The sequence below is a fragment of the Carettochelys insculpta genome, chromosome 3 (genome assembly GCF_033958435.1).
Source record: "Carettochelys insculpta isolate YL-2023 chromosome 3, ASM3395843v1, whole genome shotgun sequence".
Lineage (NCBI taxonomy): Eukaryota > Metazoa > Chordata > Testudines > Carettochelyidae > Carettochelys > Carettochelys insculpta.
Window position 1 is genome coordinate 102,805,225 of NC_134139.1, and position 25,725 is coordinate 102,830,949.

The 25,725-nt window shown below is 40.0% G+C and overlaps 1 protein-coding gene across 4 annotated transcripts in view; it reads left to right on the forward strand.

Moving 5' to 3' along the window:
• The window catches only part of NHSL1 (NHS like 1), a 254,071-nt gene that overhangs the window by 207,781 nt on the left and 20,565 nt on the right, over positions 1–25,725 (forward strand). For 3 of the 4 annotated variants that reach the window (XM_074990474.1, XM_074990475.1, XM_074990478.1), the window contains 3 exons: positions 7,186–7,313; positions 17,393–17,585; positions 23,009–23,140. In XM_074990474.1, coding sequence (XP_074846575.1) covers positions 7,186–7,313; positions 17,393–17,585; positions 23,009–23,140 — 453 coding nt within the window. The remainder of the gene's footprint in view (positions 1–7,185; positions 7,314–17,392; positions 17,586–23,008; positions 23,141–25,725) is intronic. The other variant, XM_074990477.1, reaches the window with a different exon arrangement.

Consider the following 25,725-nt stretch of genomic DNA (forward strand, 5'->3'; position numbering starts at 1 on the left):
TGCTGAAATCCTTGCTTTATGCAAGCAAATTTTACTTATAAAAGTAACCCCATTAGAGTGAGTTTTATAAGCACTGGCTTCTGACTCGGGCCTATATGATGTAATCTCCAGAAGTTTAAAGCATAGCACATAACTCAAAGGCACAAAAACAGCACACAAGCTCTGTAGGTTTGAGTTAGGTGCAAGAAAATACATGAACATTTGGGAGATACATTGTGTACCACCTTAGAATTTAGAGCAAATATAACTATACTGTATGCAAAACATTCACAAAATGATTGTAAATTCATGCCACTCTGTTCATTTCTACTGTCTGTTTAGCTGTACAGCAGTAAATTTTGCTTCACATATATTTCTAAGGCAAAGAGATTAGTTTCAGCTGTTGAAAATTCTGCTGAGTTGAAATATTAACTAAATGATAAATCTGGAACAGAGGAGAAGCTGCACAAAGAACCCTTCCAGTCCCTCCTTCAGGACATGCACTCTCTTTTGGCGTTGAGAAATACAATGTGTCTGTCTGATGAAACAGACAGTGCATAAGTTAATCCTGTTTTTTTTTTTTCCACAGTAATACCATGTCAAATGAATTAATGAGGTATCAATTCCATGCCTTCTGTTCACCCAATTGCTCTGTGATTTCAATTATGGGACAAGAATATGGTCTCAAGTTGTTTGAAATGCAGTCAATTGCTTGTGGATGCAGTAGTTACTTCTGTGCATTGACTGTTGAGGGTCAGCTAGAGTTTAGCGTCAGATGGGAGTTGTCTCTAGTACAAGAATGTCAAGGTATCTTTTCCAGGTTTGTGAGGTTTTTCTTTTGCACTTTCATGGGATTGGAGGGTACAAACCCCGAAGGCTGTTTAAGAATTTACAACCATCAGGTCTGTCTGGTTGTTCAGTTGGAGTCTGATCTTTATCCCTGTCTAACAGATGCTAATAACATTTAAAAATAAAAAGCTTACTTAGTTGTGCAGCAAATTTTAGCTCGTTTGTGGTACAGCGTCTAGAGCTGCACTGAATTCCACTGATGTCTCACTGTGAACTCTGCTTTGACACACTACACAAATACTATCTACAAAATGCCTTTTCTGAACAACAGCCTTATGTAATGGGGAAAAGTACCATGAGTAGTTTGTGTGCTGCCTGTGACAAGGGTTGCGTTGCGCCAGAATTCAGCAGTGGGGGGGGTAGTAAAAAGCCCTGAAACCATGAGAAAGTGCTTATATAGCACCATTTAAGCGCGGCTTAAAATACTTTCCTTTTGTTTGCGCCTTCCAGACGACACACCTGACCTTGTTACAGCTATAAAATGACGTGGTTCTGAGGTTTCTGACCACATTTCTCCCATCCAATATTTAATAAATAAATAAACCCTATCTGTGTGACCAAAACAAGCAAACTACCACGAGAAGAACTAGTGGCTTGCTGATGCAGGTGGTAACATTTTTTTTCTTCTGTCTATGCGTGTAAGAATAAACTATGCTAGAGCACCTTCTGAACACAATAATTTTTAACAGTTATTTGGGTAGTGTAGTTGGGGCCTTGAAGCTGTAACTGTTACTAACACAAGAGAAATAAGGATCAGCACTAGAAAGATGGTGGAGACTAGAATAAGCACAGTTACAGCTACATTTCTATCAGCTTTGACTGAGAGTTTCTGGTTTCAAGAACTAGAAATGGCTGTACTCTCTCTCTCTCTCTCTCTTTTTTTTTTCCTCCCCATAATAGCCATTCTTTCAATTCACAACCTAGTTTATCATGCAATAACTTTCATGTGTAGAGGAATCCTTAGTTTTGTCTCAATAGACAATATTCAGCTGAAAAGTGTAATGCTGATTTATGTAGAGTATTGTATACCCCTATATTATTGACATTATTTACAACTTTCCAACCTGTCACTTTCCTACAGGAGCAGAGAGATTTGAATTTGGCTTTTTATCAGAAAATATAAGTAAAGATGACTTCACATTGACGTTTTGGGGCTTTCTGTATAAAACATGAATCCTTGAATTTATAAGCAGTGCAGATGCAAATATCTGGAGGACTAAATATTGCGATAAACTCTAGATTATAAAGCAATATGATAGTTTGTTTGGTTTTTTTTGTACATTATCTACCTCGCTTTGGAAAGCCAGGTCGCTCACCCAGTAGCTACAGTCCATTTGAGGAAAGAAATTGAGGTTCTTTGTAAAACTTTGCAAAATATGTAATTTTTCTTTTTACAATCCTGCCTTTGAGTCATTTCACTGGCTGCCTTAACAGCACCCAGCAGATCCAGACCTCCTCCTTTGAATTACGTGTTTTCCACACAGGGGTGTGCATGCACTACCTGAGCCCAGAAGTGTTTCCTATCAATGTGTGTTGACTCACGTGTGTGTAGTATATTTCCTTGTGCTTGCAGCTGAGTGTGTAAGACAAAAGTGGCTTGATGCCACTTCACTGTCCTAGTACCGTCACATGGCCTGGGTCACAACCTCCTGTTGCTTTTGCTCTTAGCTTGTTATGAAACAGTTTCTCCTGGGTATGTACTCTGTGCATAGTTTTAGTAGTCTGAGCGTACCCTGTATAGCAGCAGCAGACTTCGCGTTGTACGGTTTTCTCCAGTCTGGGGATTGCAATCCACCTGGGCTATGGTTGCACTCTAGCCATAACTCAAAATAACTTATGCAATTTGCACAACACAGATTGTGTAAGTTACTTCGAGTTACCTTATTTTTAACTCTGTGCCATCCAAATGGCACTGAAGTTCAGAATAAGGGGCTATTTCAAGGTTTCTGCTACCCCTCTCATGATGAGAGTAGCCGAAATGGAATGCTGCGCTTGAAATTATTTAGCCCTGGAGTTGCTATTTTGGGGTACATTTGTATCCCGAAATAGCAACAACAGTGTAGCCATATCCCTGGGGACTATTCTGAGGTCTCCAGGCTTCAAAAACTGTCTCCCCTGCCCTTGCTCCTTCTCCACTGGTGTCTCTACTGCATGGGCAAGACATGCATTTCAGCACACTTGAATCCAGGCCCAGGAAATGCTTCTGTACAGTGGCCACAAAGCACCACTTCTGATGTGAATCCAGTGCTCTTGTCAAAGGACAAGGAAGCATCCTGGCCTGAGAATATGAAGCATAAGGGCATTTGCTCCCTGATCCAGGCCCAGTCAGGTGAGACGTGTGTGGATCATGCCAGAGTGCCACCAGAGACCCCTCCTGCTGGAAGGCTAAGTGATAATCAAAGCAAGAGGGATCCCTGGGACCAGTGGTGACCCCAGTACCGAAACCTCCAATGTGCTCACCTGCATCCTTTACACCTCCTGCTCTCATGGTACTCACTTGCCAGATGGGCCAACCCTGCAGATGCCACCAGGCACCTCTGGCTTCTCGATGGGTGCCCGATGGAGCCCTTCATAGAGGTGGTGTGCCTCCCTTATCCACGGTCTCCTTTTCTCTGAGGTCATACACTCAGTCTGGACAGCCACACACCAGAAGATGTACCCTAATCCTCCTGCCAGAAAAGACAAATATTTAGGTACCAGCAATCCTACCACTGACTTAATTGTCCTCCAGCTCTGAGGACTCCTTGGATATGGCATCACCATTTTCCTTGTTCCTATGCTGGAGCCTGGAAGTGCAGTCTAGATATCTCTATCATTATGCCTCTAAATCATTGAGGGAAGTGTGGTATAACTTCCTGTAGGCCAGCCACCAATGGGCCCCCTTATTCTGGTCCTATAGATAGTCCTTAGAAACTATGCCAGAGGTGTCGAGAACTTTCCGAAGGTTTATGATGGGCATATGCTCTATCAGTGCCTTTTTTTTTAAATAAATAAATAAAAGCTGGAACTCGGCTGGCTCCACCAATCCCATGTACTGGCACAAAAAACCACTGTCCTCTATACCCACCTCTACCATCAGCATAGAAGGAGGAAGAAGATATTGAGCTGGTACCACCAGTTATGACTGGAGCATCCTTGTTGCCGTATGAGGTGTTCATCCCTTTCCCACTTTCACTGGTGGATGATCACTGGCAATACGAGGACCTGCTACAGAGTGTGGCTGCAAACCTGCAGATTCCATTGGAGGAATGTTCAAAACTCACAGCACTGCCTGTTGGACATCCTCTGCCCTGGGGATGGCCCACTGCTTCCATTCGGTAAGACTACTATGGAACCAGCCTATGTAGTGTGGCACATGCCAGCCTCGTGTGCACCCACACCCAGTAGAGTGGATAGCTCATACTTGGTGTCAGCTGAGAAAGGCGATTTCTTATTTCCCCACCCTGCTTCCAACTCCTGGCCATTCACGTGGCCATGTAATGGGCGTGGCAACAGCCGCAAAAGTCTGTCCCTCCCAGCGAGGTGACTAAGAGACTGGGCCTGATGGGCAGGGAAGTCTTTTCATTGGTGGAACTGCAGTTCCCTGTTGTGAACTACTAGGTGCTGCTAGTCAAGTATGCTTTTAGCATGACAGGCTAGCAGAGTGCAAGGGCAACCTTTTGCTATAATTCCAAGAGTATGCTGATCCAGCAACTACCTTTATAGATGTCTGTCTGAAAGCAGTGGAAGAGCTGAGAACCTTCTGAATACACAGTAAAACAAAGCCATTTTTTTCTCTGGTTGCAAGTTATAGGTCCCTTTATTGAATCACCATGCAAAATTCCTCCTTAAAAGCTGCTGTGAATTAGAAAAAGAAAAGTTATATGCAGAAAAAAAAAGGTCAAATGATAGGCATGAATAGGTAAGAAACTACTTAATGGCTATTTCAAAACACTTCTTCAGTACGTAATGACAAAAGCTGTTTGCGTCATGACAACATACAAAGTACAGGAGATGTTTCAGTTACTTAGGTAGAGGGTAATCAATACTTATATTTGCTTGTGCTTTCCTAATCTTGCCACAGATTCAGATTTCAGTCTCTGGAAATGTAAAACTAACAGTTTGGCTGGACAAATCAGTTTGGTTGTCGCATCTTGAACATTTAGTTTTTCCTTATGCTCCAGCATCTGTCAATTATGAGCACAGTCACAATGAATATCAATTAAGAAAAGTACACAGACAAGAACACAGCAATAGAAATTTTATTCAGGGAAATGAAGTGGGATTTTGATCAAATTTGGGTTGGTTTTTAATCCTCCCTCAACTTTATCTATATTCTCCTGCTACATGAAAGACTCTCTTTGCTTTACACTTAGCCTGACAAAGGATCCCTGTAATTTGCACTCCCGTCTCTCTTTCTAAAAACACTGTGTCTTCCTCAGGCTGGTAGGCTGGATGAATGGTCAGTGCGAAAGCCACTTAGCAGGTGGTGCTTGAGTGGTGAGCAGTACCTGCCCTCCAGGGCTGTGGCTACACTAGCACCCCCCTTTCGAAAGGGAGACGCTAAGGAGCCATTTCGGCAGATGCTAATGAAGTGCTGCCATGCATGTGCAGTGTCTTATTAGCATAATGGTGTCTGCACATGTTTTGAAAGGGGCAGAAGGGCTTTCAAAGTTCAGGCATCCTTTCGAAGGGCCCCCATTTACATCTGCAGCATGCATTTCAAAAGCAGCACTTTCGAAATGCACGCAGCCTCCATTATGTTAGAGGTGCTGCATATGCATGGCAGCACCTCATTAGCACCTGCCGAAGTGGCTCATTAGCATCCCCCTTTTTGAAAGGAGGGGTGCTAGTGTAGTCACTGCCCAGATGTAGGGCACATAATGGAGGTTGTAGTTTGGTGGATATACTGCCGTTGTGTCCTATGGGCTTTGGCTCCATTGATGATAACCAGAAGTGTGTGTGTGTTCAATGAAGCAGGCACACAGCCAAAGCTTCCCGAAAACTACAGACCAGGTAAGGATCCGAGGCACCCAGCCAGGATTTGTTGCCAAGCTAGGTACAAATAACAGTTGAGTATAGTATACTATACTGATACCCTCTACATATGCACCTGCTGCAGTGGACTATCACAAGCAGTAGAAATTCCACTGCCCCCCCATGGTCAGACAAAGATGGTCCCCCCCCAAGACATCACGTTATATTCAGGTACAAACAAAGCACACTTCACTGCTGATGTTTCAGGTTACCACGCTCTGACATTGTCAAGTTACCACCTTCTGATGCTACATAGATACCACCCATCTCCCTATACCTTGTGATTTGGTTAGATCATCCCTATCCACCATGCTGTCATTTTAGACCCTTTCCTGAACTTGGGTCTGTATCTGTAAGGGGTAGGTATCGAGATCTTTTTTAATGATCTGGTGAGACCTTGTGATTTCAACTTACACCAATTATTGTTCTGCACCTGGACCAATTACCAATTGGTGTTTTGTACTCTCAGCCCTGCCTGTGCCAAGTTCTGTTAGCAGAGGCCTGCTTCTTGCTCACAGCTTAGCTTTGCTTTGAGCCATATTTTGTCCATTGTTGCTAGGCCTTAGGCCTCACACCAGGCCTATGCTGTATGGGCTTACGCCGTCCATCTTACTACAGAGGTATACCGGCCTGGTAAATGATATGCCCACTGTTCCTAGCACATCTTTTGCCTCCCATATTGAAGTACCCTGCCATCTGTCAAGACACTGAGCCAGACCACACTTAAGAGAAAAGCAAGAAAAATAGGGTTGTTCTGTATGTATAGTATTTCTAGAGTTCCTGCCACCTGCAATAAATTAAATCTGTGTCATACACGTATGTATAGGACTTCAAAACGGTATCCTTTTATCTGTTAGATGTTTGATGTAATGTAGAAATTCCGATCACCACACTCCACAGCAAATGCTATGTGTTTTATTTTTTAGATTTGCTGTACAGTAAAAAAGTAATGGGTACTGATTGGCTTTTGTAATGTGCTATCGATAGATGTGTGTTTGCATATGTTAACTGAAGTATATGTGTAATTACAATATATTGCACATACTATATATGTATATGCATACTTTATGAAAATAGAATATATGTATGATGTCTACAGTCTAATATTGTAATTCATATTAGAAATTGGCCAGACGAAAGATTAAGGATGAGTACAGACAGAATAGGATCAGTTTTCATTGTATCAAGGGAGCAAAACCCTTAGTTACCATTAGACTCATATATATGAGAGCTTTATTCTACATACATTTTTATCAGGTGCGTTTTAAACTTACTGCAATCAAGTAAGCAAATGGGAATAACATTATCTTTTTGTTTTATTTCTTCCCCTCCTATGTGTAGAATGTGACAAACTGCGGAGGGATGGCTATCGAAGTTCACAATATTACTCTCAGGGTCCAACATTCTCTTCTTCTTCCAGTGCAGCCTGTGGAAGCTATGAAGATGATTATGAAGAAATTGAACAAAAGGTAAGGCATAGGCTGTCAAACCTTTAAAAAATGGTTGCAGTTAATTGTGAGATTTAATAAAGTCCTGGTTAATTGCAGTTTTTATTGCACTGTGAAACAATAATAGAATATCAGTTTGAAATCAGCATGGAAACGTGTTCTCTGGACTGATGGTTGAAACGTGAAGGAATATGTTTTGCATATCTAGCATATAAATACCTTGCAACACTGGCTACAACAGTGTCATGCAAAGGCCTGTTCTAACTTCCAATTACATTGTAAATAAAAGGTAGCATCATCTCCCATAAATGAAAACAAACTGGTTTTTCTTAGCCATTGACTGAACATGTAATAAGACTGAGTGGACTTGAAGGCTCAGTGTTTTACATTGTTCTGTTTTTGTGTGCACTTCCATAAAAAAATCTATGTATCTAAATTGCACTTTCACAATAAGTAGATTACACTTCAGCACTTTATGAAATGAATTAAAATGCTTTCTCTTTTGTGTATCTTTTTACAGTACAAATGTTTGTAATCAAAAATAATATAAAATGATCCCTGTACACTTTGTATTCTGTGTTGTAATTGGTATCAGTATATTTGAAAATGTACAAAAACATCCAAAATATACTGTATTATAAATTTAAATATATTTTCTATTATTGTTTAACAATGTGATTAATTGGCAGGCCTACTAAGGAGGTAGGAGATTGGGAAGAATGCATTAAACATGCTATAAAGGATTGAAAGATCTCACATTTCTACTGGTTTGGCTCAGTGCATGTCAGTTTACCTCATATTATGTGCCCTGTCTCAACTCAGCAACCCTGGTATTTGTCTCAGAACCTGGAAATTACTGAAAAAAGTGAAATGTTTTGGAAAAGGACAATTTAGCTGTAATATTAAGATGGTCTTATAGTCTTCCTTTGATTTTAATTATTTCAACTCCAGAAACACTACGTTGGTTTAATATTAAAGTTCTGAATTAGCTGTATAAGAGCAAGAAAATTTCAAGCTGAATTTAGTAACCCTTTCTTAATTGATCCCATTGTGCATAAGCATTGGAGTGCATGCATTATCCAAGATACCATATCCTGTAATATCTTGGCACAAAATATTGATTGCCTAACAATAGTCTGGTATTGTTTTGTGAGTTCATATCACAGCCTTATCTTCATGGTAGTTTATTTTTTCTTTTTGATCATGTAATACTAACATTATACCTACATGCCATGTCTACACCGCCCAGTAGCGCAATGCTAATGATGGTTCTAGAAATTACAAATGGAGGTCCATTTGCAAACTTGCACAGTGAGATTTCGCTGTTGGCAGAGTGGGGTGCTGCCAGTACAGAGGCCGTGTGGATGTGCCTCTGCCGGCTAAACGTCCCCCTCTGTTTCACAGTCCCCAGGTGGCCCCTGTACTGCCAGCACCCCCATGTGCCAACAGTGAAATCTCGCATGACTATGCTTATTAGCGGCTTGAGTTTGAAAATGGGCCTCCATTTGCAATATCTAGAATTATCATTAGCCTAGTGCTGCCATCAGCAGTACTGTGCTAATGGGCCGTGTAGACATGGCCTTTGTGTATGTTTGTCTATGTATAAATCGCGTCTACGCTGTGCGGTCTGTAGGTCCTTAGAATTCAGTATAAAGTGATTGATAATATCATGAAGTTTTTCATTTCCACCATTAACATAACCCCATGTCAATGATAGGCTTTGTAGAACCTTCAGCTAGGTGGTGTGATTCTATTTTTGCTGTGCTTTAACAGTGTACTTTGTAGCATCCTGTTAACAATCACTGTGTATGCACTATGGAAGTAAAGAGTATCAAGCACATTACAAACATGATCTGCAAAGTCCCTGTTGAAATCAGTAGGAATCATAATGTAATATACATCTTTTGCAATAGAAAGTATTGACTGTATGTTCATAGCTGTTGCTGTGCATGTCTAAAATTGTATGCATGTGTTGAAGCTGTTTTAAGTATCTGAGTGCTCTCATAGACACATAGCCCATAAAAACAAAAAGCAGTCAAGTAACACTTTAAAGACTAGCAAAATAGTTTATTAGGTGAACTTTCATGGGACAGAAGCTCACCTAATAAACTATTTTGCTAGTCTTTAAAGTGCTACTTGACTGCTTTTTGTTTTGATAGTGTGTAGACTAGCACGGCTTACTCTCTGTTACTGTAGCCCATAAAAGTTCATGTGTAAAATTTAGTGAATATGATGTAGTATTAAGATTGGCTATGGGTGAGCAGACTTTCTAAGGATTAGTTGCCATGGATAATTCTGCTTAAAGACTAAACATTGTCATCCTTAAGGTTTCTGTGATAGGCTGTTTAAAATTATTAATAAAGAAATTGCTAATATTTTATTTGGTTAATGTTTAGCTGAAGTGTTTAACTATAAATGATTACACTTCATTGAGTGAATAGCATTTCTATTTCAAATTAAAACATCTTCCTACTAATCTGTCTTACTGAAAACATGGTTTAGTGGGAAGGAGGATGGACAGATGCAAGGATGGCACAGTGTTTAGTGACACTAATTAACTGAACTGCATTAGCGCTCTCACTTTAGCTTAAACTTAGCAGGATTTTACCCATTAGCAAAATTGCTCTGTGGCGCTCACGTCACACTGCACAGTCTCAGTGGTTCGTGTTCTTCTTTGCTTATGTAGCAACTTTGTTTGTTTGTTTGTTTAAATTTTAAAGTGATATTCTGGAATTGTGCTCTGTTTGAATTAACATCTCTAAAATTCTCTAAAATTGATGTTTAATCTCCTTATTAAAAAAGTCAAAGACTTCTAAGAAGGCAGCTGTAACGGGTCACTTGAGCCCATAAGTCTTCACTTATGGGGGTAGAAAAGTATTCAAGCACCAGTGTAGATTTGAGCTCAGAGTTCTTCCATTTGTAGCAAGAGTGATTCAAACAACAAAAATATCCCCTTTTCAGGAAAGCTTTCTAATGATATCTGCTGTTTATCAAAAGTAATCAAAGCAAATCTTTAATAGGCAGACAAGAGGAAGGGCATATTTCAGTGTTGTAACTGGACAGTAATAGAATGTTGAATAGATCAATGAATTCTCATTTACTGTTTGGAAATTTCTCCTAAATTGGTGTAATTCTATTTTTGCTTCAGGAAAACTATATTATACAGTATGGTAATTTCAGATAATGGACTTACCAGGGGTCTCCATGCTCCCTGAACATTTCTGGTAGACTAGGTGGTGTAGTTGGATAATTCATCTTCCTTTATTTTCTTGACAATTGGCATGAAATTATGGTGCAAGTGTAAGTATAGTTCTCTTAGCTAAGTCACTAGAAGATGATATTCACATCACAAAACTACACAGTTTGTCTGCTTAGGAAAGGTTTGAAGGTTTGGACTGACAGGTGATTATTCCAGGAAACTGTCAGGTACATAACAGGCAAGTTTATCCAGTAAAAAAATAAAAAAGGAGGGAGAGAGAGAGAGTGTGAATAGACTGAATAATCAAGCATGGCTTTCTGAAAGATAATTTATGTAGTACAAAATACTCAAGATCTCTCTCCCACTCCCCCCCCCCCCCCCCCGGCCCCGTCTTCCAAATTACAGGATGAACCAAGTTGTTTCCTAGTTTAACTAGTGGAGTTCATTAAGGGCATGTCCATAGTTACCAGGAGATCGATCCTGCAGCAATCAATCCCCCAGTGGTTGATTTAGCAGGTCTAGTTGAAGATCACTCTCTGATCAACTCCAGTTCTCCTTCCCAACAAGTAGTGTAAGGGAAGCAAATGGGAGAGTTTTTTTTTTTCCCATTGACCTCCTCTCTCCCTCCAATGAGGACCTTGCGGCAACTCAACCTAAGTTATGTTGACTCCAGCTACAGTATTCATGTAGCAGGAGTTACATACCTTAGGTTGGCAGTGCACTGTAGCATAAACCTGCTGGAAGGATGAATTAGTACCTTTGTATTTGAAATATCAGTAGTAAAGACCTGATTATTCACAGAGGACAGGTCACTCTCAGTACTTTTGGTGGACAGCATTTATCTGATTTCCTTGTAACAAAGACACAAACAAGAAGGTGTTATTTCAGTCACTGATTCCCCCTTGCTTTCTGAAAGTGTATATACAGTATCATTTCAATGTTTGTCTTTTTACATTTGTTCTCTTTCATTCTCTTTTTCACACATTCTCTTTCTTTCTTTTTCTCTCACTCAACAGTCTAGTTTGTTAGACTGCATATCTCAGTCTTGCATTAGCGCCTGCTGTTCCTTGGTTCCATGGAGCCTCAAGGTACCTAGCCACAATGGAAGCATCCAGCTGTTCTAGTTGCAGCTTGATGTTACTATAGCATTAGCATATTTGGAATCTTATGGTGCTTTTATTCTTTGTTCCTCACCCGCTGCTATTTTCTTTGTATAAACAAACAAAAATAACCACCAACAAAAGTAATGTTAAATCCAGTCCTGTCATTTTTTGCATTAGCTCAGTAGTCTGAAGCCCAGGACCCTTTGTTTACTTGACAAACTAACATTCTCATTGCTTTTGCAAACCTGTTAACACTTCTCTTTAAAGTTCTTAAATGAGCAGTATATTTTCTTGAATGGCTATTTCATGACAATGATCCTTGTTCTGCCAGTCATCAAAAACATGCAAACATTGTGGTTCAGCTCTGGGCTTGAGGAATTGGCTCTTGTTGATCTTTGTTAGCAAAATTTCTTTTGCTGTATCCAGGCTGAGAGAGGCCTGTACTTTTTTGAGACACCTAGGCCCTGTGCTGTGCTGTGCTGCTTCTTCCTGTTGAACAGCCCAGAGATAGGGCAGGATTACAGTTGTGAGGTTGTGGAAGTCAGATCCCAGTGAGGAGAATAGAAAGGTTCATAAACACTAAATTAAGTGTAAAAATGTATTGAGAAAAACCAACAAGGAGTTTGAAGAACAGCTAGCCAAAAACTCAAAAAAGCAATAACAAAATGTTTTTAAGTACATCAGAAGCAGGAAGCCAGTTAAACAAACAGTGTGGCCCCTAGACATTCGAGATACAAAAAGAGAACTCAAAGATGATAAAGTATTTGAAGAGAAACTAATGAATTTTCTATTTCAGTCTTTATGGCTGAGGATGTTAAGGAGATTCCCAAACCTCAGCCGTCCTTGATGGGTGACAAATTTGAGGAGTTGTCCAAGATTAAGGTGGTGGTATAGATGGTTTTAGCACTGATTGATAAACTCAACAGTAACAAGTCAGTGGGACCAGATGGCATTCATTCAAGAGTTCTGAAAAAAATCCAATGTGAAATTGCAGAACTTATAACTGTGGTTTGTAACCTATCCTTCGAATCAGCTTCTCTACCCACTGACTGGAAGATAGCTAATGTAACACCAATATTTTAGAAGGGCTCTAGAGGCAATCCCAGCAATTATAGACCAGTTAATCTAGCATCAGTACCAGGCAAATTAGTTGATACCATAGTAAAGAATAAAATTGGCAGACGCATAGAAGAACATAATGTGTTGGGCAAAAGTCAACATGGTTTCTGGAAAGGGAAGTCATGTCTTCGTAATCTATTAGAGTTCTTTAAAGGGGTCAACAAACGTGTGGACAAGGTGAATCCAGAAGATATAGTGTACTTAGATTTCCAGAAAGCCTTTGACAAGGTCTCTCGCCAGAGGCTCTCAACACCTCTTGCACCCCCTTTTTTCCTTCCAGTTCTGTAAATTAAGTTGTCGTGGGATAAGAAGGGGGATCCTTTCATGGATTGAGAACTGGTTAAAAGCCAGGCAACAAAAGGTAGGAATAAATGGTATGGAGAGGGGCATAGTGGTTTTTCTCCAGGGTCAGTTCTAGGATGAATCCTATTCAACTTATTCATAAATGATCTGGAGAAAAGGGTAAATTGTGAAGTGACAAAGTTTGCAGACGGTACAAACTAGCTCAAGATAAATAAGACCAAAGCAGACTGTAAAGAACTTCAAAAAGAGCTCTTAAAACTAAGTGATTGGACAACAAAATAAAGTAATGCACACTTGAAAAAAATAACTCCAATTATACATAAAATATGATGGGGGCTGATTTAGCTACAGCTAATCAGCAAAGAGATCTTAGTCATCGTGGATAGTTCTTTGAAAGCACCCACATAATGTGCAGCAGCAGTCGAAAAAGCAAACTGGATGTTAGGAAATGTCTAATCACACAATTCAGCTAGCAATCATTTCTAAAGCATATCATTCCTCTGAACAGATAAGCAAAACTGAGGACTAAGGTCTATACAGAGCTTTGGATGTTAGGCTGAACATACTGTGGATTAATCAGCGTGGAATAAGTTGCCAGTAAAGTTGTTGGAAGCAAATACTGTAAATCTTCTCAGGAAGTGAAACCATTTGATAGGTAATGGGAAATGTGAAGGACAGAATCACAACAAAGTATGAGAAGTACAGAGAAGACAGCCTTGCTGAGTCGATTTCCACATGAGACACATTTTCCAGTGGAGAGATCTCACACTAACCTCTATTTGAGTTCCACATTTTTTTCTATAATACCCATTGTGCATATCAGTGAAAAATCTGCATATAAATTAGAAACCATACTTTGAAACTTTATTCTATTGCCCTCCCTCGCAAATAAAGCTACTATGAAACAGAATTTTTTAAAAGTTGCTTTCTCTTATTTCAGAAATACTCAGATTTGCTTTTATGGCTACACTGAGTTGCTGCATGTACAGCATACTCTTGGATATTGCCCCTTGCCCACTACTACTTTGTTGTAATGTACCTTATTGGATGAAAAGACATTCCCACAATTACAACTATCGTTCACCTATCTGCCTACAAGGCTTTATGCACTAGTTTAGACAATTAGATGACCTTGAAATAAAAAAAAACAAAAAAAAAAAAACTACTTCTATATTTGGCAAGAAATCTGTATCTCCGCTAAACACCCAATTTAGAGGTGACCCAGACTGCTGTTTCCCAGCACATGTTGTTATCAGTGAGTTTGTACACAGCTTTGTGTACACTTTTTTTTTGCCTTTTCAGTGCACTGATAAGGTAAAGCTTAAGCAGATAATTCTCACCAGTATCACTTGTTAGTAACACTCTTGGAGCCGGAATAGGAAATAGGGGTAGTTGTGCGCTTCAAGAAGCCTGTACAATGGGGACAAAAAAGTCATCTGTAGCTGGAGTGTGATTTCTTATGCAACACCTCCCGCCCCCCAACTTTAAAATTTCCAAAACTTTCCTTTAACAGAGATACACCAGTTTCCCTTGAAAGGGCATTTTAGCAGCACAAATAGGGCTTTGAATCACTTTTCACAAGGATCTTCACTTGTGACATTTGTTTGCTTGATTGATCGATCAGTTCATTCCCACATCCCCTCAATTTTCTAAACCCTGATTTTTCTGAAAAATATGAACAGTATCTGCAGATTGTTGGCTAGCCAGCATTCCACCATGTTTCTCCCCCAACATGCTGTTGTTTCCATGCCATCTTATCACTCCACTGTACAACAACTTAATTTAAAAGAAGAAAATTATGTGTACCCTGGTTGTTGGAGAAATTTCCTTGAAAGAGAAGCTGACTTTCTTAACTGAGTATCTGTATCACTTGTCATAGTGCAGCAGACCCTGGTGATTGCCTGATGACAGCTGAGACCTAGAGCACAGCATAGTTTCAGTGTGACAATTATTAATTCTGACAATATCAACCCATCAGAGGAAAAGTAGGTTACTGGAGCTTATCACTGCACACAAAGGGCAAAACAGTGCTTCAAATATGTCCTTTGGCAATGAACCAGAGAGGGAGAAAAGCCTCAGGATGGAAATATTATTCACCCTCAAATAAATTCTGATTGACCTATTGAAACAAATGCACATCCCCTTTTTCCTTCCAGTTCTATGTACTGTAGCAATAGAGGTTAACATCACTTACAGTTCAGGGTCAACATTTTCATTAGAAACCCATTAGAACTCAGCTGTATTTTTGGTAATCAAACTGGGCTGAAACATGCAATACCAACTGCCATTCCTTACATGGTAGGGTGACCATCCTTCTCGTACTGGGTGGGACAGTCCCGTATTTGAGATGCCAAGAAGGCATCCCTACTCCCTTTTTAAAAGGGACACATTGTCCCGTATTTGGGCCCTCCCCCACCTTTTCCGCCAGCAGCCGCACAGGCACAGCTGCTGGTGGAAGTCACTTTCCCGAGCCTCGGGGAAGTGTGGGCAGCTGCTGCTTCCCTGGGCTCCCAGGGAGCACTGGCAGCTGCAGCTTCCCCGGGGCTCCAGGTTAGGGCCAGCAGCTGCCTCTTTCTCGGGGCTCCTGGGGAGCTCCAGCAGCTACTGCCTCCTTCCCAGCTCCCTGGGGCTTGATGGAGCCAGGAGGAGATGCCCCTTCCCCAATATCTCCCTGTCCCATATTTGGGAGAGGAAGATATGATCGCCCTATTACATGAGTGTGTTTGTTAGTTTTTCTCAATTGCTCGGTTCGTGCCCGTCTGTTATAAACCTCAGTGATTGGGAAAAAGTATTTTGCAGGTTGAGATTTTTAGGCAACAGTCCTCTGCAGGAAGTGAGCCCTATTTGCTTCATGGAGCACAGCCACAATGATCTGCCCTTGGAGCTTAGTGCAGGATTATGTTCCTCAACGAAACGCAAGGAACATCGTAAGATTCTGTTGGTTTTTGGACTGTCTAAAATATGAACAGAAATATCTGTAGGTCAGATAGCACATTTAAACCAATTCCTACACTTTAAAGCATATTCTTGGATCATGGAAATACAGTATTATTCATGAACAGCAAGAAGTCCTGTGGCACCTTATCGACTAACAGATATTTTGGAGCGTAAGCTTTTGTGGGCAAAGACCCACTTCATCAGATACATTTATTATTAGTGTCATTTATTAGTTACATCAAGAGGCTCCAGCCTCCATTGTACTAGGCATAATACAAATAATAGAAAGTGGCCCCTGCCTTAAAGAGCATACAGTCTAAGTAAGGGGTGGGGGGACCAAGAGTGGAAAGACAACACATCAGTCAAATAATAAAATCTGTGTATTAAGCTGTAGTTGCAGCACATCAGCTGCATACACCCTTTTTATACTACTGCACTTTCTAGGGAAAGCTAAAAACTCCATTTATAAAAGTTGTACAGACATCTTCCCAAATCCTCAGCCCCCAGCCCACCAGTGGTGACGCCAGAGGATTTCAGATTCAGCCTCCCTGTGTGGTAGTCAAGCTATGAGGAGTGAATGATATCAAGGAAGACAGTGATCTGACCACTGGTTGACAAGCAAGTTTTAGATAGTGTCTCCCTGCTAAGGGGTTGTTCTACTTGGCAGAATGACAAAGGGACTGGATGGGTAACTTCACCTAGCACAGTATCCCAGGTTGATGGTCCTGAAACACAGATGTCAGCAGAGAGGTCAGACGGAGGGTTTTGGAACACCATGGTCAGAGAAAGGAAAAACTCACCCACACCACAACTTCTCCTAACACTTAGGGTTTTTTTTGGTTTTTTTTTCTTGGTTAGCCTTTGAGTGGAACTTACTTGTTCTTATTCTTTGGTACTATCAATGTATATCACTGATATGGGTCTGGATTTCTCTCCTGTGCTTTATTTTAAGTCTGTCCTTCAGTGAACTGCATCAAAACCTGCCTCTTCATAACAGGCTTCTTGCTAAAGCTGTGTACATCCTTAAAGAGCCCATCACAGCTAGGTACACGCGTGACATTAATTAATCTGGCTGCACATAATACAGAGTAACAACTGCAAAAAGGAACACATTAATAAATAGCTTTATGATTTGCCATGCTCAAAATAATTTCTCTTGCTACCTTAATATATATATTCTTACATCTGAACTGTTTGTTAGATAAATAAAAAGTTTTAATTAAAAAAAAAAAAAGAGAGAGAGATCATACTTTTTATGGACAGGCTGTGATACCCATGCTCTTGCTGAGTAGTATCTCACTACATGAGTAGTCCCGCTGACTGCAAGACGACTACTTGCAGTGTCAAGTACTATTCACTGTCCATAAGGCTATCACAGTTTGGCTGGACATTTTTTGCTTATAAGAAATTTATAGGGTTGTATCTACTTATTTTTGTAGTGCTCAGTCCCTTCCCCAGAAGAGGAAAAGCTTATTAGCATCAAGAGAACCAGAACACCAGTTTCAGATGAATGCTCTGATATCAACACTCAAACCAACTGGACCAAGTCACTTCCATTGCCAACACCAGAGGAGAAAATGCGACAGCAAGCGCAAGCAGTCCAGGCAGATGTGGTTCCTATTAATGTAACGGGTAGGCTTTTCATTTCAGTGGTATTTGGAATACCTGTGGTGGGAGGGAGATGGACACTGGTCAGTGTTGTTTTTGTATTTTTATTTTCACCTGAAGAATATGATTTAGTTCCATCACCTGAAATAAATACTAATTACTATGCCTGTATTTCAAAACGGTGGTTTGTGAACTCTAGTCTGAAAATTTAATGAAGGAAACCAACAGCACGGTCTGGAAACAGAATAAAAATTGATGCAATCTAATAAGAAAATTGAGATCAGTTACGTTTTGCAATGGACTACAATGAAAATTTGTAATTGATACACTGAAAATCATCTGCTTTAATATTGGCAGTTATTTTCAGGATGTTTTCTTAAGAATTTATGAATGGAAGTTATCAAAAGATTTCTGTCCCCCAAAGTAGGGGAGTTCCAAAATTTGGCAATAAATAAATAAACAACAAGTCTTTTATTACTGATGGCAAGAGACTTATAGGGAAAGAATAAGGGTGAGGGTATGAAAAGAGTTTTTGTGCAGTGTATATTTCTGGCTCTTGGGAAGCAATTTACCAATGTTTATATATGTATTCTATGCCATATTTCGTTAGTGTTAGTAATATGTATTGACCCTAAATTTAAAAAATGTTGTGGGCTGTTTGAGCTACATACATCCCATTTAAGACTATGGAAGTTTTGCTTCTGAAAATCAACGAGACCCAGAAAAGCTTTTGATGTACCCCAAATTAGAAATTTAATGAACGATTAAGTCACTGCTTATTTCTTCTTTGTGTCTGAATGTTGTAAAGATTGTGTTACTGTTGTTCAGGATATGTGTGTTCATGTTTGCATGACAGAAAAATTCAGTATCTGACTGATTTCTAACTTCACACAGCTTTCATTTGAGTCTAAATTTACCATTATATTGTATTCAACAGCATGTGATACTTGATTTTGCTTAATGATTTATTAAGACAGTGTGTTCACCTCTCCTGTTTGATTACTAATAACTATTTAATGCACATACTTTTTAATTAATATATTTTTGTGACAGGTTCACATACAATTAATGCTGAATGTTCCATTTGGTGGAATTTTACCATTATGTAACTTTCGGACAGTAATGAACACTACAAAGAAATCTGCAAATCAAAATAATGAAATGAAATAGTTAACAGCTTAAAGAAATACAACCCTGAAGTATTACAGGGCATTATCTTGGGACTATAGGACATAAAGGTGCAGAAGTAGGTATTATGGGAACAGTGGATAGATATCTGCCTTTATTAGTAAGTCTGAACGTGGCTTAGATATTTTGACAGCAGGAGTACAACATGCTTATAAATTGAGTAATCTGTAGTTCACAGTAAAGACCTTTGTGTACTGCAGATATAAATGGAAGACAAACAGATGGAAAGAAAGGTGGGGAGGGGCGAGTAAGAAGATAAGAGATCAACTAACTGCCAGGGGGTTAATTTAGCTATATTGGAAATGTTATGAATCTGTACTAACTGTACTTGTAACTTCATCAAGCGTGCTTTGCAGTTAGTTTCTTTTATAAGTGAGAGTAAGTACTACAGTAAAAACCCCTATTTACATTATTTTGACTTGCACATTACTTGGATTAATGAGAGTCAAACTCGTGAGTGGCAGGGAGCTGGGATCCAGGTGGAAGCCTGGCTCCCGGTTCCCCTCTGCTCCCAGCCCCCCTCCACTTGTGGGAACTGAGAAACTGACCAGCACTGCTGTACTGGTCAGTTACCTGGCTCTAAGGACTGGTGGGGAGCAGGAAACAGACAAGCATACCAGTGGTGGTCAGTTTCCGAGCTCCGCTGACTTCCATGAAATTCGACTTACATGTGGTTGCCCATTACACAACCTATGTGTAAGTCGAGAGTTTGCTGTATTAGATCGGTAAAACTACTCTTCATGAGCCATTAAGTGTTCCTTGTCTCTGAAAATATTACTGTGCTTTTAAAATAATCAGCTGAGTGCCACAGTGAAGGGAATCTGTCCTTTGTTGGAGTCTATTACAGGTTTCAAAATATTCAATCTTCGTCCCAGTGTACTTTGTTATTAATTTTGTATGTTAAATTAATTTATACAGGGGAGGGAAAAAGTGCAGACTGAAACCTTACTCTGTGCCACTCATTAAGCCAAGCTGTGCAATATACATAGCATCTTTTGCTCCTTTGCTTGCTCTTTTTTAATAATTAATGACTCTGTGTTTGCACAGAAGTGGGACAGATATCCCTATTCTTTAGCATTTGACTGAAATACATGTTAACCTTAGAAGTGGCTGTTGGAAATTGAATGCCCTTTTTAACGTGCATCCATAATGAAGATGCCACCAGGCCTCTTACTGGAGTGTGCACCACACGGCAGTGTTCTGGCAGTTTAGCTCGTCAGCGGGACAGATTGCGATTAACACATTATTATGACAAATCTGGTGGCTGATCTGAAGGTGCATGGTTACTGCATTAGGCTGACAGGCTGCTGGCTAGACATCCGGGTTTGGGAATAGATTTGGTCTTTTGGATAAACAGAAGCTAAGCTTGGTCCATAAGGGATTTTGCTCCATTTTTTTATTGATGGAGTGCTGGCCAGCAAGTGCTTTTACAATGTGTTCTACATGTTAACCAAGAGACATGTAGAGGAGTCTGCTGCTATGGGTTTTTAGGGACTGTTTTCCAGATATAAAATTGTCTGCTGGTGATGGACAGGATAAGCAATGGTGAAAATGAAGAGCAAGGGTCTGAGACTGCAAACAGTTAAGCATGTATTTAGACCAGGTCACCTTGTGTCCTATGATTTAACAATATTTCAAATGAGGATTTTGATGGATATTTATTATAAACCATTAAAAAACAAAAATTACTGGTTTTGATATTTTAGTTAGATCCTGATAAATAGGTATTTTAGCCTCAGTGATCAATATAAGAATGTCACATCCAGATTTGATGAGTTTAACTTAATTTGTTAATGCTCCCGCTTGATCCTTAACATTCTTCTTTCATATATATCAATATAAATTTTCTAAGTACCTTTACTCACATGAGTAGTCTCATTTAAACTGAAGACGGAGTGCCTGAAATACGGTTTCGCATGTTTCATAAACATACTGCAAAATCAAAGGCAGAATAAGGCAAATGAGGCTTGAGTGTTAATCAGCAGAGGATCTCCTTGTTTGAATTCTCTCAAATTACAATTAAAATATTTTATTTTGGAGTATTTTTGATAATGTTTTTGTCTTTTTGTTTTACATTCTAGTTTCCTCCGAGCCTATTGTCTTCTGTGCAATTGCTTATTTGTTTGGGTTTTTTAAATTAAAGAAGAGTTTTTGTGGGGGAAAAAATAGTCAGAGGGATCATTCCACCCAATTCTTTAGACCTATTATAATATGGGTACAAGTGTTAGTTGTTCATCTGAAGGCTAAATTACCAAATGATCCTAAACCTTCAAACAATAAAGATACATCTACACTGGGTTAGAAGACACAGGATACAGTCAGAGCTGGCCTGGATCACGTGACTCAGGCTCATGGGGCTGGCTTGTGGGGCTATAAAATTACCGTGGATATTTTTGGACTCTGGCTTGACAGGATCCAAGAGCTCAGGCTTCAGCCTGAGCCCAAACATCTGTACAATAATTTTGCAACTCAAATCCATTAACCTGAGGCAGCCACAGGAATTTATTTACTCTGTTGATCTATCCCCAGGGTCTTTATGTACTCCCAGTCAAGACACGTGATTTCCATGTTAGCTAGCTTGCATGGTAGCATGAAAGAAGCTGCCCAGCAAAGCTTACCCAGGACCTGGGTATGGCTTTTAGTGACTAGCCCATGCTGCCACAGCTACCCTCCTATTTTTTCAATGAGATAGCTTTAAAATTCCTGTATGTGCTGCTTTATCCCCTCCTGACTGCAGTGTAAACATTCCATTAGAGCAGTAGAAGTATCCTCTAAAAACAGACATTCTGGCACAACCTTTTTGGGTCTCTATATATAGATCCTGGAGGATACCCCTCCCCACCATCTGACTTTACTGTAATTAGTAGAACCCTGAACATTGAGATGAAATCAAAACAATGTTACAGTTAAAAAAAGTTATGGTTCTCCTTTAAAATGTAAAGTGTGGTAGAAATTACGGTATTTTCCATGTTACCTATATGATAAGCATCACAGTGATGTGAAGGAAAACAGGAGAAAGACGAATGAGAAGTACATTAGCTACTGTGTATGTGCAGTAGACATTTTTCAGAGGTTCATAATTTGGCCATTGATTTTTTTTTTTTTTTTTATTTTTGTAAAGTATTGAGCAAAAACTTAGAAGGAGGCAAGAAACTGCACATGCTCAAGTGTTTACAGCATGCCAATTTACAAAACTCTGCCCCAAAATTAGGCAAATTTGAATGTGTCTGAAACTTCTCTAAAGTGAATTTGTATTTTAAAAATTATTGTGTGTGTGTGTGTGTGTGTGTGTGTTTTAATTAAAAAGTTTGAAGACTTTTTTTATTTTATTTTTTTTTTTGGTGAGGGAGAGTAACTCAGCTGACAATTCATAAGACAAGTTTCATCTTACCAGAAATTAAAATGGCCAAGTTGTGAACGCCTAAAAAGTGAATTTCTATGGACGTGCTGCTCAGCCTCAACTAGAGTGGTGCTGCTGCTGGGTCCCTTTATGATACAGTATAAAGTCACTATAAGGCTTTCTCCACTAATGCACTCTGACAGACACATGACACTAATCCTTCATTCTGTAGTATTCCATTTATGAAAGTTCCATGTATAAGGGTTTGATAGTAACCCGTATTATAGTTTATTAATATGTTTGGCCTTTCACATATGGCAGTTGGGATTGAAATATGACTGAGATAACAAAGAAAATTATTGTGGTCTCACCCTGTCCCGAAGGGATGTTTTCCCACATTATGAAATAACTATAGAAATTCAATACCATTGCTTTCACAATGCTTGCTTGAAAAACATTCAGACTAAAAAAAAATGTATTGAAGGTCAACTTGTAGCTGTATTAGTGGAGCTCTTTCATGAGGAAGCTAGCTTTTCTCCTGCCATGACAAAGTTCTGTTCCTAAATGAACAGTATTAGTCTGTCATCTTCAGGGAATAATCAGATTGCTAGCTTCTTCCCCACCCCACCAAAAAAAAAAAAGCCCTCATAAGGAGCCAAAAGGTACCTGCTTCAGTCAGGTTTGAAACTGACCCAAAGAGTCAAAATCTCATGCATCTTTCTATCATGTGTATATTCTTCAAGCCTTATCATGACAATATGCTGTATCTTTTCCTTCAGTGTGTACCCTCACTGTAAGTCTGAGCTAACATCATTTATTAATGCCTTTTTTTCATTTCTACAATGAGCTGGTGGAAGAAAGTGCATGATGTCAGCGTGCTTGAAAGTAATGTTGCTTTGCTTGTTCTACTACACATTAGGGGAGAATTTCGACCGCCAAGCCAGCATTCGGCGGTCTCTAATTTACACAGACACTGTGGTAAGACGGCCGAAGAAAGTCAAAAGGAGAAAGACTATTACAGGAGTCCCTGACAACATACAAAAGGAGCTAGGTATGGCTCATCAGAACTGTATTCCATCACTTTTCATCTTCCCTGCTTACCATTACTTGACTAATAATATTTACCAGTGCTCATGAAGCCAATACAGTCTGATAGCCTATTAAAGTTCCAAATAAATGTGTGTCTTATCACAAAAGACATGTTAATTCAAGTCATATCATTTGTGCACCTGTAAATTGAAGTTCTTTGTTGATTTCAGTCAATTGAAGGGAACGCAGTAGTTGAAAAAGTTGTGTACTGCGACAACAGAATTCTGCAGGAATGGAAAATCCATGCATTTAGAATCTTCCTACAGATTTTGCCCTGTGCTCCAAAATATAAGCAACTACTTTAAAAGAAAAATGGAATTATTTAGGCATTTTACTGGTGAAGAATGTGTACAACTATGTAGTTTAGACCTAACTGTGACCCTTTAAATGCTAGCATTGTTAACTATGTTATTGATCGTGCTAGACATAGTAGAGCAGGGGTGGGCAATAAGTAGCCTGAAGTCAGGACACAGTTCTCCAGGCAGCTTGTTTACCTGAGCATTCAGACACTTTATTTACAAATCTTTATTTTCCCAGTTGTTTCCCATGGGACACTGTTTCCCACTGCCCATGTGAAGGGCTGCCAGATTCTGCTGGTTTCCATCTGCATAGTTTTTTTTTTTCCTATCACTGTTACTAAAATAACAGATATGTAAAGCAAGGGCACGTAAATTGAGGTGCATATTGATTGCACACACATTTGTGAGATCCGTGCGCTCCCTCTGCATCCATCCAAAGCACTGCTATGGTTCAGTCAGCATACTCTGCAAATTATAGGTACACAAGTACAGTCAGCAAAACTACCTTATTCTGGAGACCCTCCTGGTTACCACAGACTTGTGTCCTACTAAGATGAAGGAGAGCCACTCATGTGGCTCATTCACTAGATCAGGGGTGAGCAAACTCGGGGGGGGAGGGGGCAGGCCCCTTTGAGGGGATGTGATAATGGGGGGGCGGGGGCAGCACAATTGGCTGCTATGTGTCAGGCTCATCCATCTCATTACAAATGTTGAAATCTCTTAGGCCATGTCTACACTCCGGAAGCAGCATGGTAATGAGCAGCCTGGAAGATGCTAATGAGGTGTGGATGTAAATTTCCCATGCCTCATTAGCATATGGCCACACAATATGATTTGGAGTCTGGAAAAAGCTCTTCCGGACTCCAAAATAGCCGTGTAGACGCGCAGCCTGTGGGGATCTCCTGGAAGGAACCCCTCCTTCAGGAAGACCCCTCTTCCTCAGAGGCATGTACAGACATGGCCTTAGTGTTTTTATGTATGTGTATTCCATTTATATACCAATTAATAAAGTTTTTATATTCTACATACTTATTTTTTACACAGGCCAGAAGGGTTTTGTCCATCAGAACAGAACCAAAATTTCCATTGGTTTAGATTACATTAGACAGGTGCGGGGCGGGGGCTGCTAATTGCAGGGACAAAAAGTGGGGTCCAACGTAAAAAGTTTGTTCACCTCTGCACTAGACTATATTGCCCATTGCTGATCTAAAATGATTGATTATAAATTTAGCTAAAATAAATAGGTGCTCAATAAACAGCATCTGGACTATGAAGAAATCTTCCACAAGTGTATTAAGTGAAGATTGTGTTTGAAACAGTTGGGATCAGAGAATTTAGAGGGCTTGATTGTTTCTGTGTTGTGCTGAAGATGGAAATAGACTGGGCAGGAGTAAAAGGGACTTTAAATCACCTTTGCATTCCCTGCATTTTCTCAGGCTGTTGGAATTTTGTTTGACCCCTTGCTTATGCTACAGTAACCTCTGGGCTGCTAAACTGCTCTGGCTGCAACAACTTCTTAATTACTGTCTGCTGTGTCAGGATAGGCAGAGTGCAGCCGCATCCCCAGTGCTGGGAGCTATTATATTGACTTCACAGAGCCATGGTAGCAGTTCTGGGAGCACCACACATGGAGGAAACTTACATTAGGGGGATTCCCTAGGACCAATTGTTACACTCTCAGGCTGTCTACACTACCTCCCTCCTTCAAAGGGAGGATGGTAATTAAGGTGTCAGGAGATTATTAATGAAGTGCTGCATATTAATGAAGTGCTGCGCTGCATATGCAGCACTTCATTAAGCTAATTCTCCCCTGTGGTAACTCCGAAATGTTAAATTTTGAGGAGTAAAGGGATTTTGAAGTTGCCCGGGCACCTTGAAGTACCGGTGGGTGAGCCGCAGCTACACACAAGCTGGCACTTTGAAGTTTAACACTTTGGAGTTGCTGTGGGGGAGAATTAGCTTAATGAAGTGCTGCATATACAGCTCAACACTTCATTAATAATCTCCCAACACCCTCCTTACCATCTTCCCTTCAAAGTAGGGAGGTAGTGTAGACAAGCCCTTAATGCCTAGCACATTGCCTAGAACATAAATTGTACCCATGAAGATCCCAATGAATAACGTCTTTAAATATTCATATTTTAGCATACTTTTGCCATATTTTCCCAGGTGCAATTCAATGATAAGCAAAGTGATCCTTGTACATAGTCTGTGAAGCACTTTGAGATCCTTCCACGTGAAAGGTGCT